Source organism: Columba livia, chromosome 5 (assembly GCF_036013475.1).
Source record: "Columba livia isolate bColLiv1 breed racing homer chromosome 5, bColLiv1.pat.W.v2, whole genome shotgun sequence".
NCBI classification, from domain to species: Eukaryota; Metazoa; Chordata; class Aves; order Columbiformes; family Columbidae; genus Columba; species Columba livia.
The window spans coordinates 36,789,163-36,806,917 of NC_088606.1; the positions used below are offsets into that span (position 1 = coordinate 36,789,163).

Here is a 17,755-nt window from a genome sequence, read left to right on the forward strand (position 1 = left end):
GTAAATAATGTCTCCTCTCGAGCTCATTGGGGCTGATTTCCATTTCACACAGAATCACAGAATGTTAGGGATTGGAAGGGACCTCAAAAGTTCATCTAGTCCAGTCCCCCTGCTGGAGCAGGAACACTTAGATGAGGTTACACAGGAATGTGTCCAGGAGGGTTTTGAATGTCTCCAGAGTAGGAGACTCCAAAGCCTCCCTGGGCAACCCGTTCCAGTGTTCTGTCACCCTTACTGAGAAGAAGTTTCTTCTCAAATTGAAGTGGAACCTCTTGTATTCCAGTTTGAACGCCTTACCCCTTGTCCTACCATTGCTTGTCACCGAGAACAGCCTGGCTCCATCCTCGTGACACTCACCCTTTATGTATTTGTAAACATTAATGAGGTCATCCCTCCGTCTCCTCTTCTCCAAGCTAAAGAGACCCAGCTCCCTCAGCCTTTCTTCATAAAGGAGGTGCTCCACTCCCTTCATCATCTTCGTGGCTCTGCGCTGGACTCTCTCCAGAAGTTCCCTGTCCTTCTTGAACTGAGGGGCCCAGAACTGGACACAATATTCCAGATGTGGTCTCACCAGGGTAGAGTAGAGGGGAAGGAGAACCTCTCTCGACCTACTAACCACCCCCCTTCTAATACACCCCAGGATGCCATTGGCCTTCCTGGCCACAAGGGCACAGTGCTGGCTCATGGTCATCCTGCTGTCCACCAGGACGCCCAGGTCCCTTTCCTCTACACTGCTCTCTAACAGGTCATTCCCCAACTTATACTGGAACCTGGGGTTGTTCCTGCCCAGATGCAATACTTTCCCTTCAGATAGTGATGAGAATCAAAAATCAAATGGCTGGCTTTCGCTCACGTGAAGTGAGTTATTCCAGATCCTAGTGGGCAAATTATCTTTTGTAAAGCCTCTAAATTTGGCTTCCTTATCAGCATTTTCATTAAAATAATCAAGTTCAAATATTCTGTCTTCTTATACAAAGTCTCCTGCCTTAGCATTCTTTAGGCTGAAGAATTCGAGTTCTCCCAGCCTCTCTTCATATGGCACCTCCTCCAGCCCTGAACCATTTCTGGGTCCTTCCACTGGACTTCACTTCAGCTTGCTAATGTCTTTCTTGCACTGTGTGCCTTAAGACTGGACACAATATTCCAGTATTTGTTAACTAAAACATGGTTAAAGGCTAATTTGTCCTTAGTGTGATCACAGTTGAAAACATATTTTAAAATCCTGTCCATAGCTAAAAATTTAAGCCTGACTAGCCAGGATGTTTTAAAACCCAGTTGGGACTACTTACACCAAAAAATTCCAGCATCTTACAAAATGTGTTAACTAACACAATGTTCAGCACTCACAGCAGATAAAAAGCGTGACCATTTCTACCTGGATAGTTTCAAGTCCAGATCTTAGGAGTTAGCCATTTTCAGACATGATTATAAACGTGACAGTTAAATTTAGCATCATCCCAGTAAACATGTTCTAACACAAAACCATCTTCTAGTGTCAATGTGCTGACTTGGAGCATATTTGGTAGCTTGTGCAGTTTATTACATGATGCACTTTGATCTCATCCTTAGCATTAACTGTCCAGATGGACATGGAAACATGCTGCGGGTTCATACGGGAGAAGGGTTGCACAGCTCTGGCTCATGGGGTCTGAGTGGAGCACATCAGTCTCCACGGTGTCGCTGTAAAAGCATTGCATCGCCACATACAGAGGGGCACATTTGTTGATTTTTAATGTCCAAACCATCCTTGATAACCAACGCGGCCGATATCAGGGCTCAGAGGGCACAGGGAATGGAGAACATTCCCTGAAGTTTGTTTCAGGTTCAGAGCTTCTAACTCCGCCTTCCTGAGCCTCGAGAGAGAAGCGTTTTTCCTCCACTCCATCTGGTACTGCGCTCTGGAAAACTTCAGCTTGGCCCACACCCTCCTCAGCCCCTGAACTTTGTAATTTTTCAGCTGCCAGAATCACTAACTGCCCAGTTTTATGTAACTCCAAATATCTGCAGTGGAGCTAGAGAATACACACATGGAGGAAGTTTTGTGGCTTTTAAGCTATGCCCAGAAGTTTGCCCTTTTTTTTGTGGGATGGGGAGGGGAAGGAATGCAGTGGGGGTATACACAGGACTTTTCAAAATAAAGTGGAAATTCTGTCTGCTGCGAGGATAGGTGTAGGTTTGGTTTTGAAATCCCCCTCTCTTTGCAAGGGACCCGAAACACATTTTAGGGGTGGGGGGGGAGACTGCTGTTATATTTGATAAGCATAAATATATAAGCAATGATGTTGAGAGTATTTAAATTCATCTTGTTTGTTGCCTGTTGCTCTAGGGAGCCAAATCTAACTTGTAACAGCTATTGCCAATGTCTCAATAAGGGACCAGCCGTTTTCCACAACCCCAGCTAAGAGCTTCCCAGATGAACATGCTGTGCCTGGGCTTCTGCAGCCAAGCAAAGCAAACAGACACGCAGCGTTTGCGGCACTTGGAGCTTTATACTCCATTACCACAGAAAAAATGGCAAACGCTCAGAGAAGTCAGGCGGGGCGGGGGGCTGGCATTTCCAGGGCCCACAACCTCCTTTTCGCTCATTCCCTTTCAAATTGTTTGCAAAGCCCAAGTCAATTTTTGTGTTTCCCGTTTCAAAATAAATATGGTGTGGTGGTTTGTGTGTGTGTGTGTGAAAGAGAGCAGACTGGAAGAATGAGGCTTAAGCACTATAATAACAAAACAGCGAACAGCCTATCAAGCCAAGGACAGCCCTGCAATAAACCAGCGTATCCAGACCTGTAATCACAAGCAACCTAGCAATAACAAATCAGTGCATGCCTATGGGTGTGGGAGAGAGATGAGCAGAAGTGAAAGAGATACATTCTCAGAAAAGCAGAGAAAGAGAACAGAAAAACTGAGGTGCGGAGGAAATAAACAGGAGGACCGTGCACTTTGAGTGTGTTGTTTGTGCGTGTACATCCTAAGCAGTTGAAGTTAAAACTTTCTTCCTGTTTCCTACAACATATGGAATTTCACGCTTCTGCCAAATATTGAAACAGGAGCAAAAATCAACATCAGTTCCTCTTGCAACAAAATTAAAACTGTATGAAAATGGCAAATTGTTAACACAGCATCCAAGTCAGACTTGTTATCTGCAGGCCAGTTGTGCCAGTGGTGTGGAGCCAGGGGAGCCAGAAGTAGGAGCCACCACAGCCGTATGGGGATGAAGCTAAATGAATAGCAAAATGGAAGCTTACAGAAGCAAGCTGTCAGTAAGCTTAGTTTTAAAGGGATGTGGTTAAAGATAAATATCAAAGTGTGCATAGCAGAGCTATATTAATGAATTGCAGTCTTTCCAGTGACAGAGTCAGAGTCCTTACTCAAGTCAGATTGTAGATTTGGAGGTATGATGCTCTTGCCATATAACTGAAAGGTGTCAGTCTTCTCCCAGGTCTCAAGACCACCTTGTTGGATATGAATAAAATGGAGATTCGGTTAGGACAGTTATGTCTCTCCCAGGGACAAGGAGTGATTGAAACAGCAAGTGAAGTGTGGACATGCTTACAAATGCAGTGATTTCTGAAGGTGTGTATCCTCTGTCCAAGAGAGAGACAAATATATAAGTGAAAACAGAATTACTGCTTCACAGTCCTTAGTGAAATTTTCTTCTGGAACCCCTTTGGGACCTTCTTATGCATAGCCTGTGTGCTGCAGGCTGAATTGGTTCCTGAGTGCACTTAGTATTTCAAGACATTAACAATTTAAGGCTGTCTGCCACAGCTTCATTTGGTGTGATTGGAGCTTCTGACCTCCCCAGGCTCTAATTCCCAAAAAAGAAAGGCACTGGGGTGCAGACACAGCTGTGGAACACCCTACACATCAGGGTATGACCGTGAATTCCAGGGAGAGCCTTCCAAAGGGACTGAGAGCAATGCTTCACAAGGACGGGAGTTATTTTACCAAACTCACACTTCTTTATCAGATGTCTTCACCATGTTGATATTATAAAGTCAAAGAGGTTAGAGGTCTGAACAAACAATGTTACTGCAGCACTCCTGCTTGCTTCCCATATCTTGTCCTGGTTTTAAGGGGCTTGATGAATTGTTGGGTCTCTAGCATGTAACCAGAGGCCTTCACCTAGTGCTTCTTACCCAGTGTCAGGCTCAGGAGGTGATAGACCAGACACAGGAGGTTCTAATGGAAGTAACAACGATGCTGGAGTTTACAGCCAAGGTCAGGGACAAGAGAGCAGCCCAACTTTGAGGGAAGGTCACGAGTGGTTGTCAAATTCAGATTGGGGAAAGCAGCAAATGGAAGTGTCTGGCTTTTTCTTTTCTTCCAGGGCTGACTTGGAAGGCTGAGTGACTAAGTCTGACCATACACTGAACCTTGCACATTCCAGCCCAGGCACTGATCAAAGTTGGCCAGAGACATTGGTTGTGTGGAAATGGGAGGTCATGCCCTCTGTGTGTTGTCATGTTAAAGAGTTTTTTCTCAAAAAAAAAGGCATAGAGCATTGACATAGGGCTGCTCTGCTCTCTACTCTGCCCAGACCAACTGGCTCAAGGCTCTAGAGCTTGGTAGATAGGTTTTGGGCTGGGTACATATCAGCAGTGTCCACCCTCTCTTGAAATTCTTAGTTTTACTTGAACTGCTGTTTAAAGAGTGGAGTTGTTTGTGCAGAGGAGGAGGAGAACTGAAAAGAAAGCAGAGGTCAAGAAGTGTGGCTTTGAGCACACATCCAGAGCTACTCCACGGAGGGTGGCTGGAATGACAGCAATGACAAGGGTGGCAGGCTTGTCTTGTGGTGCTGCCAAGGGACAGAGGGCCAGAACCCTTGCTTCTCCCTCAAATTGCACAGGAGAGATGAGCCCAGGATCCCTCTTACCCTCCAGTGTGGGATAGCTGTGCGAGGACGGAGAGGTAGGTCCCAGTGAGGGCGCATCCTTACCTTACACTTTGAAGGTCAAAGTTGCCCCGTGTCACCGGTGGCTGAGTAGAGGGGTCTGCAGTGATTCCTCCTGTCATGGCGGAGGGTACTCTGCATGGGGAGAAGTAATTAAAGAGCATGGCGGTTAAATACATGCCAGCAAATATCTTCAAATCCTAAGCCACTGGTGCTCAAAATAAGCAGTGCCTGTGCACATTCAGAGGAAAAGGCAGTTCTTCAGGTTTTCCTCTTTCAGCCTGTGCAGCCTCCAAGTTCTGTGCAGCCAACTTGCTTCTTTGGGCACCCTCATCAGAGGTAAAGGGTTAATTTCAGGAAAAAGGAGTGGTTCTCTCTGGATGATAAAAATTATGGGGCTTGGCTGTACTGGGAATTGAGTTCTTGTGTCCCAGCTTTGCATCCTGGAAATCAGTACTTTCATAATGAGGACCTCTAGTATCTTTACTGGAAAGGTAATATTCCAAAACTGCAGATAGCACATTCTTGTGAGATTTAGCAACTGCTCTCAGGAAAGTGTTCCGTAAATTTCCTTTTCTTATTCCTCTCTCCTTATTTTTATTTGGTTTCTGTTTCTGTTTCCCTTTCTGCTAAAGATGAAACAACAGATTCAGAGCCCTGACTTCTGGAAGAGTCAGGCATATATTCAGATTTTTAATTGGATTAATGTAGCATAATAATGGGTTAAATCAAAACACACATGAAACCAAGCAACTCTGTGTTCTAAGAAAGTTTGGTTCCAGATCCAAACATCATATCTAAATTAAATTCTTGTTTCCCCGCTACTAGCCAGAAACCATGGTGAGATAAGTGAGATCAGATGGGGAAAAAAAGGAGGCTCAAATTCATGGCAGAAAAGTTCTCAGTGTAACAGCATATCTTTGGCTGCCCTGTCGAGGAAGGAGAGAGATGAATATTTCTGTCTACTCCCACTTTATAACTGCCTAGGTATACTACCTGTTTTCTTTCCTCTGAATGAGCTGACTTGTGGAAACAGAGTACTGGCATGATCTGGTACTAGAAGCCTATGTTCCCATCTGCCTGGCCTCTCCTACTGGGCAGATCAAACATGGTGTTCAGGCAAAATGCTGCCTGCTTCCTCTGTCTTGTACTCTGTTACTAGCAATGATGGGCTTGTGTAGGAACTGTTAGGAAGGCCTTGAATCTCACCATGACCAAAGTTTCACGCAGTTGTGGAAAGCGGACTGTATGATGGGATATACAACAAGGCCAAAGAAAGGGCCTGGTGGAAGGTGAAGATGGCAGGAGAGAGGGAAAATCAATCAGCCATGTGCTTGGCCTGTGCAAAGTCATGTAATCACAGCAGGGAAAGTTCAATTCCAGAGTTACTTGTGTTTAAGTGGGAAAAAAAAAAGAAGAAGAAGGAAAGAAGAAAGGAAAGGAGAAGGGAAGGGGAAACAAAAGGGGAAAAGAAAGGGGAAAGGAAAGAGGAAAGGAAAGAAGAAAGGAAAAGGGAAAGGAAAAAGATGCAGTGGCAGAGAGGGAAAAGTACCACGTGTCAGACTGGCATTGAAAGTGATATCTGTCCAAGGCCTGGACATCTGTGGGGGTGTTATGAACCCCCCTGACCCCCAAGCTCTTCCAGCACCTTCTCAGGGTCACAGCAAGCCCAAAGGAGTGTCAGGAGTGCACTTTCAGGCCAAGGGGACATACGTGGTGGTCTTTATCCTTGTTAGACAGAGACCTAGAGTCGCATGGTGGGTTGGGTTGTCTCTTGTGACTGTTGTACAGGGGTGCAACTCCGTTAACTGCAGAAGACCCGCTCTGACTTGTGACTATGTGTGAAAGAGGAATTAAGCTAAGCAAGTCCAAGTGGAACACACAGCCGAGGACTTGTGACAGCCAGACACAACTTTGTCTTGTGGCTATGCGTTGTTTCTTTCATCTGTATTGGAAAGAGTGCACACATGCATTGCAGTGAGCAACAACTTGACGGCATTTTCACTTCCCCTGCCCTGTTTCAGCTGAGCGCAACAGGCTGCCCAGGGGGGTTGTGGAGTCTCCTGCTCTGGAGACATTCAAACCTGCCTGGACACCTTCCTGTGTAACCTCGTCTAGGTGTTCCTGCTCTGGCGGGGGGATTGGACTAGATGATCTTTCGAGGTCCCTTCCAATCCCTAACATTCTGTGATTGTCCTTGCACATGAAACTACAGACACACGGAGGCTGTGCAGTCACATCAGGGGGTATGAAGGGCAGAGTCCCCTCCCCCGGCTCCTGCTCCTGGGACAGACACCATCAGCTGCCCGTTACTCCAGGTTACCATGAGCCCTGTCCCTGGGACTCCCAAAGTGCATCTTAAGTTTCTGGCAGGAGGGCTTGGGGGAGCCAGAACCAGACCTTCTGCCCGCTCTAGCAGCTCCATGTCATGCATGCCTAGCACTGACCTTCCCTGCCCTTCGGCCTCTGCCCTTCCCTCCTGACCTAGTGGGATTATTCCTGCTGTGCCTTCTCCAGGAGAAGGCCCCTCGGCTGCAGCTGTAGTGTTGAGGGTGACTGAATGGGGAAAGAAGAAAATCCCCCTCCAATGAGTTGCTCTTATGGAGGGCAGTAATCAATACCCGGGGCACCCAGCTGAAGTGCCGGGGGAAAAGCACATTAGCGCTCCATGTGCTAACCTCCCCCAAGCTGCCATCTTCCCCCCAAGCATGCTCTGGTCCTTCTCTGTCCCTAAGATATCAGATCATGCCTGTCCTGCCCCGTTTTCTAGTTTTGGCCTGAAGAACAAGATCAGAGGTGGGATTTTTGCTGGAGTTTATCCTTGCCCTGTCCTGGTCTGCTGGAAAGGCTGGCTGTAAGTAATGGGATGAGCCAATTCCTTGGTTACAGCACCACGGGCCAGGGGCGCTGCAAGGGAGAAGCAGGGGGGATTTTTTTTTGTTTGTTTGCCTTTTCCTGAACCATGAAGCTCTGGGCAGTGTTGAAGGCAGGACACCAGGCGTGACAGACAGGATCTGGTTCTGCACATTCTCCCTCCCCTCTCCTGGAGGGGACTTGTGTCCCCAGCAGCCTTTTCAGGCCGTCCCAGTGGGGGAGTGAGAAACTAGGCCCACGGATTGCATCAGGGCTCTTTTTCTGGTCATGCTGGTTGGTTATAATGAGGAAATACTCCAAATTCCTAGTGAAAAATCCTTTATTCCTTTCATTACTGCTGGGCCAGACAAGCTAAGCTAGCACTGGAGCCCCAAATGGCAGCTGGCTCGCGGTGCATACAGTGCTGCCAGGGTGGGGGGCAGGACTCCTGAATCATCACCCCAACTTCGCTTTGTGGTATTTTATATAAACCTCAAAAAAAACGCTTAACCTACTGTATATTCTGTCTCAGTGAATGTATCTGGGCATGAAACAGGATCAGTGCTACGATCCCAGATGTTCTTTAAAAGCTCAGTTAACTAATGCAAGTAAAATTATCTTGCAGTGAAAAATGCTGAAATGCAAAGTGATGGGACTGTCTCAGACTTGATTTCTGCGCAAAGCTGCTTTCAGATGCAATAGCAGGTACCTTAAAAATGTGCTTCATTTTTTTGATTCCTGTTCCTCATGTTTTGCAGAAATTTAACATACATTCCGGACAGTAAGTTGGATTCAAATCAGATGATGACTTCCAGTCCAAGGTGCCTTGCCTCATCACCGAGGCGTTAGCAGCAAGGTGTGACTGGAAGTAGTCAGCAATCCAGGGTGTGGAGAATGTACCACTTAAATCTCATTGGTAGACTGTGAAGTGTATATGAATTAATATTTAGAAGGGATTTTATGATTTTTCAGCTGCAAACCCCAGTATATGTTGAATAGTTAACACACTAGCAATTAAAACATGAAGACACCCTGTAAAGTCCTCATAGTCTCTGACTTGGGAAAATTCATCTTGGTTTATGTCCGAGCTGACTTTTGTTTCTTTCTCAGGGCTTTTTTTTCCTTCTTTCTTTGTGATTTGAATCATTGCTTTTAACTCCTGGGAACTCCGAGACGCACATTTTCTCTTCTCTTGCAGGATGGACACTGAATTTCTTACAGAATTGGTTTGGTCAATATGAAATCAAAAGGGAAACTAAAATGCTCATTTCTCACTGTAGGTGCACTCCATCTGTGGGGCCTTTACATAAGAGGAGAGTGAAGAATAGGAGAAGTTTAGGGAAGCAAGAGTTGTATATATCCTATGTTGTCGGTCTCTGTCCTGTTATGTGGAGATAACCTTCAATTCCTTCCCTACATGTTTCCCATATCCTTTTTATTTTAATTTGTGTTTCAAATCACAATTTTCCCATGCTTTTCTTTAACCTTCTTTAAATATTTTAAAATTTTCATTAGCTTCATAGTAGTCCTTCTAGGTAAGTAAATGTATTTTAACAATAAAATCTTTTACAGGTGGGAAAACTGAGGTAAAGAGTATTAAATAATATAATTACATAATGAATTCCAAAATATTTCAAAACTTTTAAGTACCTTTCCTTGTCAGCCTATATTTTATACTTTAATACCAGAGAAACTTCTTTGAGCATTCTTTAAATGAAAAACGTTAACTGTGTGATGATGAACAAGGAGCAGATAGTGAACATAGTCATTTTAGAGGAAATCCTTGGGAATTCGAAGTAGTCATCAGATCTCCAGATGGCCTGAAGGCCATGTTTTATATTGCAGTGTTTCCATTGTTTTTTTAAATAGTTTTGAGACATTTCCTAAATGCTAAAGTTTGCTTGCTAAACTTTAGCAAGCTGCTAAAGTTTGAAGCCTAGATTCTCACTACAAAGGTATAGGAATCTCATGGAAAAAAATCCTGCTCTTGTTTCTTTTGGTGCTTATAGAGCCCCTATCAGCAGAGTATCTAAGCATCTCGTATGTATTTAAAAATAGAAATAACAATAACAAACCCTCTGTCTGTCTCTTCTTTCCCAGCCAGTAAGTGAAATAGCTTGATTTGTTCAAAGGACTTTTTCCTTGTGGGTTCTAAATATTTAGCTGTGGCTTTGCACAGTTTATCTACTGTTCCATTACTCCACTGAGAATGGGGAAAAAAGATGCCATTTCCATTCATTCGTAGAACTCAAAAAGCCACAGTGTTACGTGTTCCCTCTGCCGATTCCCATGTAGAGCATAACCAACACCATTCCCAGAGCTGTGCATTTATTACTTTATTGATGCACAACCAGGGATGTTTTGGCAGGATTTGGTGTTGTGTAAGCCACACGTGATGCTAAAGGAAAGCTGATATATATGTTATTTTCTGCCATTCGCAGGATGGGTGTGGAGATTTAATATTTGATTGTAGAATATGTTTGAGAAATCATAATATTCCCTTATTAAGAGCCTGTGAATTTGATAAAGTAACATTATGTTAAAGGACGGTCATGTTTCTCTGTTATATCTATCTTTCTGGCCTCAAAATAAAGCACACTCGCTGTTTTAATAATCAGTTTGACTCCTCATTCAAATTTCTGCTTTCTCCTTTGAGATCACTGTGTACAGCTCCATGTTTTCCATGTTAATTTTTGTGTAAAAAGCACTTTACAGGATTGCAAAGGAGTTTTCTGAAGACACTGAAATTGATGGCCCTTTTCACGTGCCAAAATTCTTATATTTATCTCCCTGACAAGGCCTGAAGGCCTTAAACTGAACCAGGTAATCTGTACAGTCACTTGTACTGGGGAAGGTGGCTTGTTATTTAGTGAACAAGATACTGCATGAAAGTGAACTCATTTCTCTTCAAATCATCCCAAATGCAGTGAGTACCGAAAGTAAAGCTTGAGGCCATGAATATGCACCATCAGACTGTGATCCCAGTCTTCAGAGCTGGATGCTTATGTGCCCCTGGCCTTGGACATCAGAATGGGGCTGTGCTCCTTAAGAGCTCACCATCTAGATGAGCGCTTTTTTGGCTCTCATAGTTGTTTGGCTATCCTACATCAAGGAGGTGTGCAGACCTTGACACTCTGTGCCACTGGGACAGCAGTCTGTTCTTTTGATACAGCATGATAATTGCTAGCGTATCTAAAATTTCATCTCTTCTGCCAGCATCACCTCTATTTTTTTGTGTTTGACCGAGCAGCAGGGTTTTTCTTTGGCTTTTATGTGAGCTGAGGAATTCAGCTGGCTGGGAAACAGTGCTATCAGTTTGTGAAGTGAAGGCAGTATATAGTCAGGTGTCATAAATGCTCTCTTGGCATCCAAGGATACTGTCTCTCACACATTTATACATGTCTAATGGTATGGGAAAGATAACTGAGCCATGTGGGCCTCTGTTCTTGCAGAAGTGTCTCTATGTATCATGACCCTTTGGGAGGAGAAGGAATGTGAGATGAGTCTTGGTCGTTTACGTTCACATGCAGCAGAGTGTTAAACTGACACAGCAGTATTTTGTGATCGTTAGAGCTAAAGACTGCTGAGAAATGCTATCATCTGAGTAATTCCTGCCCCTTCCTCATAGTACAAAATGAATTTCCATAATAGAAAATATTTCTCTTTCAGAAGTGCCACATTATTTCCAAGTTACACAATCTAACAGTAGGAAAAAGTAATTAAGAATAACACATAGTTCTAGAAACTGGACACAGACATTTGCCTGAATGTATCTCATCTGCAGTACGCTTTATGAAACATCTGACTTTCCCATAAGAACATTTGTGATGCTTCCACTTCCTTTATACTGTTAGAAATGTAACATTTTCTTCTGTCATCCAAAGAAGGATCTCACAGCTAATAATAGATTTAAAGAGCTATCAGCCTTTAAATGGAAACTTCAAAAAGTATTTTCATTTCGTAAGTCAGTTCTACCAATATGTCAAATTTTCTGTCATTCTTTACTGAAAATACCGTTAGTTTGGAAACAGGATATCTGCTGCTTCTTGTCTGTATCTTTTGGTTAACCTGCTTGTGGCATCTAATCATGCCATTTCTGGTTTGAGAAATTATTCTCAAACAAACTCAAGTACATACAAATATTCCAGCAAGAGTTTGCCTACTCATGTGTACAAAAATGCAGAAGTACTCCCATTGCTGTTACCCTAATTCTTTTATGTACACCCATCTGGTTTGGGACCTATTCTGAAATCACTCTCACTGTGATAAGAACCTCTGAGTGACTTATGGCATCTTGAATCAGTGGCTTGGTTTGTCTGGCCCACTCCTTGCTCATCTTGCGCCAGCCTTCTTTGCCCATGTGTACTCTTGCACCACTGCAACAAACTTCCTCTTCTTTCACCTTCTTTTCTCTCTGTCCACCTGATTCCAGACACCAGCCCCAAATGCTTCTTCTCTACCTATGAGGCAAACCCTGCTTTCTTAAGTACTTGGAGTGTGGGAGTAGGAACTTCATAGATTCTAATGCTACCTCTGACACCCAAGTGTTGGGCAAGACGCTTTAACTTTCATCTCCTGATTGTTTCCCTGGGTGGCTAAGCAGGAAAATAATTCCTAGTTAAATGCTTCGCAGAGGTTCTGTGGGCTTAATTAGATGCTGGTCTATGAGCTACCAACATGAAAAACACAGGCAACAGTATGGGTGCTGAGGATTTTGACCACAAACATCTCTTTTAGTGTCTCTCTTGTTCTTTTAACTTAATTAACAGAAGTTCATCTTTTAACTTTATAACTTAGTAGTTTTTACAGCTTAGAGTTTATGAAAGTCACCACAGCAGATCTTCTGAAAATGTAATTGTGTATTATTATAATTATGGCTAAGAAATTTACTTTGTGCATTAGCAGAATTGGAAAGTACAAATACTTTGCCCTTCTCAACTACTTGGCACTAAAGCACCCGAATGCCTGCAGTTTAGGCCTTGGTCCTGCACACCATCTGTGTGTCCCATGTTGTACGAATGAGAGGTCCTTTTGCCTGGACACACAGAGCATTTCCTGGTTACAGACAACACATTTTAGCATAGATCTTAAAGAACTTCACCAGGAAGTGTATCCTCATTTTACAGTAGAAACTGTGTAATACAGTACATGGTAGAATGTAGCATTAGCCAACAGGGAGTTCCTGGCTCCCTTCTCACCAGTCTAAGAAGTGGGAGCTGTAATTGCAGTCTCTGCATCCTTCATTTTACAATCTGGAGAGATAATGACAGTGGTTCTTTAAAAAAGCCTCTTTATACTCACTGCTTAAATCAAGGGAGATGCAGAAAAGTGTAACATGAATAAAGAGTGAATTAATTTTCTAACTCTTTCATGCTTAGTTACTTCTGTTGTTTCTAGCAACAGATAAGAGGACTTTTAACACACACGTCCCCATCCAGTTGCCCGCAGCGCCTGCTCAGCCTTTTGTGACTGAAGTTGCGTGTGTGCACAAGAGGGCAGAAATGAAACCACCATGAATTTCTTTAAAAATTATAAATGGTGGAGGACTGAAAGGGTTAAGAAAAACTTTCTGCATATACCTGGTATATAAAACTGTCATGTAATCAAATGAGAGGAATGCACTCCACTGTGTACATTAGCAAGCACTCCATGCAAGCTGGCTGGCAGAGGCTCAGGTTTTTCAGTGCTGCCTTGCACTACAAAGCCCTTCTTTGTTCTCTCAGCTCTGTTTTAAATATCTGATGACTATTCCACAGCATGTCAGTGCCAAATCCCCAGCTTCACTGCAAACTCTTTACAACAGCACATTGTGGGCAGATCGGATGGGGATGGGCTGGTAAAGTGTGGGTATCTCCCCTTTCTCTGCTTCTCAGGCAGGTCCTCTCACCAGCTCTGCCATCTCCCTGTAATTTCTGTAGCCCCTTGTGCAGCCACCTGGATAGTTTTCAAAGCCAGAATGAGTAACTTGGGAGTGCAGAAATTGCACTTAGATCCTGACACGGCAAGTGTGCATCAGGATGGGTGTAGTCAAGGTTCAGCCAAGGAAGAGCAAATGAATCAACGAGTGTTCTTACAACAAATATTTGTGTTGAAACTTGTTGTGCCTATACTGTTGTTGGCTGGATCTTGCCTGAGCTTGCTAGCCAAGTGGAATTTGGCTTTGAAAAAAATCAGATGAAAGATTTCCTATGAACATGCACACAGAAAGGCAGGAAGTAATGCTGATGGCTCAGGAGATAGTGGTGTTCCTTCTTGATTTGGAATTAAAGTACTTCCCTGGAAGGATATTAACACAGCAGCAATCTCAACCTCTGTTAGATGAGATGTTAAGCCAGGGTCTCTCCTCCTCATGCTTGTAAAGGATGCTTTTTCATATGGCTTCTACCTATATTTTAGTGGGAAAGGTGATGTTCTAGCTTTCTTTACAAGGCATTTACGTGGCGTTGTCTTCACTGCTGCAGTGATGCTCATTCTGCACAAGAGATCTTTCTTCATTCCAGGCAAAAAAATATTGCTTGAGTACATGAAGATGTACAATAATAGTATGGTATCTTCTTTTTGGTCCTAAACTTGCTAACTCAGTTCATGAAGAATACTTCTGTTTTCTGGATAAACAGAAAGTGAATGTTGTTTCCTGCAGTGTTTTGGGATTTCTGTGCATAGGCACTGGGGCAGGAAAATAAACAGTAAGGTTTCTGAGTTAAGAGAAGATTTAATACAATATTATTTCAGTGGTGCTACTCACTTTTGGCAATTAATGTGAAAAGAAGCTAAGCTGCTCAGTTTCCCATTCTGTTTCTTGTTTCCCTTCCTGAAGCTCCTTGGCATCCAGTACTGGTGTGCTGGAAACTCAGCCGTGCAGTGGGTGGCTGCAGTGCCTTCTAAAATAAACAAACCTGTTTTAATTCAAGTTTCTTCATTTCACATGCAAATATTTCTTTTTAGACTCAGTAAGAAACCCTTTCTAAAGTAAAACCTATTTAATAAGGGCCACTTGAAGGTGCATTGCAATACTTTTTATTAATCATTTAAAATCCATGAAAGCTAAAATCATTGAAAACAAGGTTTACAGCACTGCAGAAGCTTGTGCAAGACCATATTTGCCACTAAAGCTCTTTGGCTTAAATAATCCCATTCAGTGCACGCTGTATAATGGATCGTATATCAGAATCCTTCTAGGGTCTTGCAATGGCTGCTTAGGCTATGCAAGTCCAAGCACTCCTGTCTTTGCTATGTTTGCTTCCCTAGTACAGGATCGAGTACAAATAGGTATTAATTTATCTGTGGTAAATTAGTACATGGTGAGCAGGTGTTATTGTCATTTTACTCAGAAGAGGTATAGCAGAAGAGTTGAAGGGACTCTCTTAGTGGTATATAGAAGTCTGTAGCAGAGTCAGAAGTTGAATTCACATGTTGTAATATCCACTCTGATGCCTTTTTCATTAAACCATTGGCTCACATTTTGTATAGTACCCCCCATCACCTTCCAGGAAGGTTCACAAATAAGACTCTGTCCCATTACACAGAGAGTGGCCAGACAGTGATTGTTTCACTTTTTGGATTTTTAATCATTGTAGCAGGCTATGAACAGTGTACAGGTCCCTTTTTAAAAAGAAGAAAATACTGTGGGGGATTTTTAATGTTCTCCCAGAGTTTGGTAGAAACTAGTTTAATGATTAGTATTTTCCTAAAGGGGAATCAGTCTTTTTATGATACGTTCCAGAGATTCCTGCACGTTTTCCTTGCCCCAGCCTCTTTACTGTCACCCTGCAGAGATAGTCCTTGGGCGGTGTGGCCATCCAGTTAGTCTTGGTCAGTTGACCACAGATAAATGAGCAATAGCTCCAGAAGGGATTGACACTAGAGAAATCTTTCCCTTTGTGCACCACATTCTTTTTTTTTTCCCAGGATTTTCCAGATCATTTCCTCCCTCTTTCCCCATCTTTACCTGCCATTAACTGCTTCCTCTCAGCCTCGTGCTTCAAGGCGCTTGCATATATGTAGTGCCCATGTAGGCTGTTTGCCTAGCAGTGCTTTAGCAAAGGGACACACACTTCTGGCAGGGAGGTAGGAACAGTCTCATTTACTGTTGTTTGTTTTTTTAAGTCCATTATCAGTGTACTTACATGGCAAATTTGACCGTCTTAGCACAGTAAGATAGTTATCTTGCTCTTCCAGATTTATCATTCACTTGAAAAGATTACAGAAAGGCAGGGTTTTGAGAGACAAAGCTAAGACCAGTACTCCACCTTGCAGGTGGGTGCCCCTGTCCTTTTGTGCAGGCTACCAGGAGGAAAGGTAAAGTCAGAACTGGAAGGACTCAGGAAATGCTCCAGCTGTAAAATGCTCCAAATGTAAAATTATTTGTTTCTTATAAGAAGCAAGTTGCTCTCTGGGGGAGGACTGCAGCTGGCATAAACCAAGGGAATCTACAAAGATCTGCACCAAGAAAGAAGCAGTTAGACAAAGTAAAAATAAGGCTGTATGTTAAAGAGCTAACTATATTTTGTTAGGAATTACTGAAGTAAGCTGTTTTCCTGGCAGTCATTGTTTGGTGGAGCTCAAAGAATGAGCCAGGTATTATGCCATTACTTTGAGATGGGGCATTTGGGAGAAATTAAATAGATTTGTTCATTCCCAAAATACTTCTGGGCCTTAACTCAGGAGCAGAGAGTTCAGCCATGAAGGCGGAGCCAGAGCAACCAGGAAGATCAAGAGGGGTTCGTGGTTCAAGGTGATTCAAGCCGAGTAAGGGGTGATCATTCAGAAGTTCTCCTATACTACTAGTGAGGAGTCTGTGCTCCCGTGTCCCACAGCCAGGGTGCAAGTCCCATTTTTCTGTCAGACAGGTTGAATGTCATGTGGGTTTTGCTTCCCTTTCTGAGTCTGTTGTGTCTGCAGACAGCTTCTTGTCATTCCTGGGAAGATGCAATGCTGATGAAATCCAGCTGTATCTGTCCTGCTGCCATACTGATCATGTAGTGTCATCTGCTTTATTCCAAACCAAAACCTCCCTCTTTGCTTTCAGACTTTACCTGTCATGGTGTCAGATGCTCTTCAAACTACATATCTCAGCTTACAAACTTCCTGGCACCTATCTTCTTTGGCTTTCCTGTGAGCTACCGAATCTTTGGGCCCAATCTTTCAGTTCTGTGAGTTCCCACCTAAGTCAGTCATTGCATAGCATGGGCTTAGCCAGGATCTCTCTTTCTTTTTCCCCAAACACAAAGTGTAGATCTTTTATAAATTGGTAGAAGTTGAACTGTGGATTGAAAGAAAAGCAAATGAATCAAAAATTCCCACTATATACTTGTAATGGAAGAGTACCTCAGTGCAAGCCCAACAAAGAGCACCAGTTGACTACAGAAGCAAAAATTCACCAGACTATTTAAAGTGGCAAGATCCTTCCTTTCCTTCCAGTGTAAAATACATGCTTGCTAATGTGTGGATGGTGTTTGGGAGTTCTACTGTGGAAGATTTGTTTTCTTTGATCGTATGACCATACCACCCTGAGGAAGAAAAAGATTTCAAGTGGCCTTTCTCCACTTTGTTGGCAAGTCAGCTACTACATCTCCCAGGATAACAGAAGTGCCTGAGACACTGAGCAGATGAGCCTTGAAGGATGTGAGGAAAGCTACTATACTGGGATCAATAGCATACTTTTTCCTTCTGTAGCATGTAAACATTTGACCTGATAAATACTAGAACTTCTTCATCTGTTTCTTCCTTTTTACTTGTCTTTAAAGAATATCTAGATCCCCATATCTATACATGCTTATGCAGAAGTCCCTCTGTGTATCTTTCCTTGGGAAATCCCATCTATGTTTGCTTAGGAAGTTAGTGGAAGTTTTACATTGAGTCCGTTTACATTTAGCTGAAATTAATTTAATTAGATTACCTACTGCAGCCAGAAGAAATAGAGTTTTACCTGTACCCATGACATGTGAGTTACAGGGTGCCCCAGGCTGTGCTGAAGGGACCTCAGCTTGTTAATAGAATATTTTTAATGTG

The 17,755-nt window shown here is 43.2% G+C and overlaps 1 protein-coding gene and 1 long non-coding RNA gene across 11 annotated transcripts in view; one reads left to right on the forward strand and one right to left on the reverse strand.

Moving 5' to 3' along the window:
- The window catches only part of RAD51B (RAD51 paralog B), a 441,378-nt gene that overhangs the window by 374,217 nt on the left and 49,406 nt on the right, over nt 1-17,755 (forward strand). For 2 of the 10 annotated variants that reach the window (XM_065064377.1, XM_065064380.1), the window contains one exon: nt 8,370-8,449. The exons of the other annotated variants lie outside the window; for them this stretch is intronic. In XM_065064377.1, the coding sequence (XP_064920449.1) occupies nt 8,370-8,446 (77 nt within the window). In that variant the 3' untranslated portion in view covers nt 8,447-8,449. The remainder of the gene's footprint in view (nt 1-8,369; nt 8,450-17,755) is intronic. 10 annotated transcript variants of the gene reach the window in all.
- Nucleotides 2,763-5,031, reverse strand: LOC135579577 (uncharacterized). Its single transcript, XR_010472961.1, has 2 exons — nt 4,937-5,031; nt 2,763-3,449 (listed from the first exon to the last, which is right to left on the reverse strand). It is a non-coding gene; the product is annotated as an uncharacterized LOC135579577 (long non-coding RNA).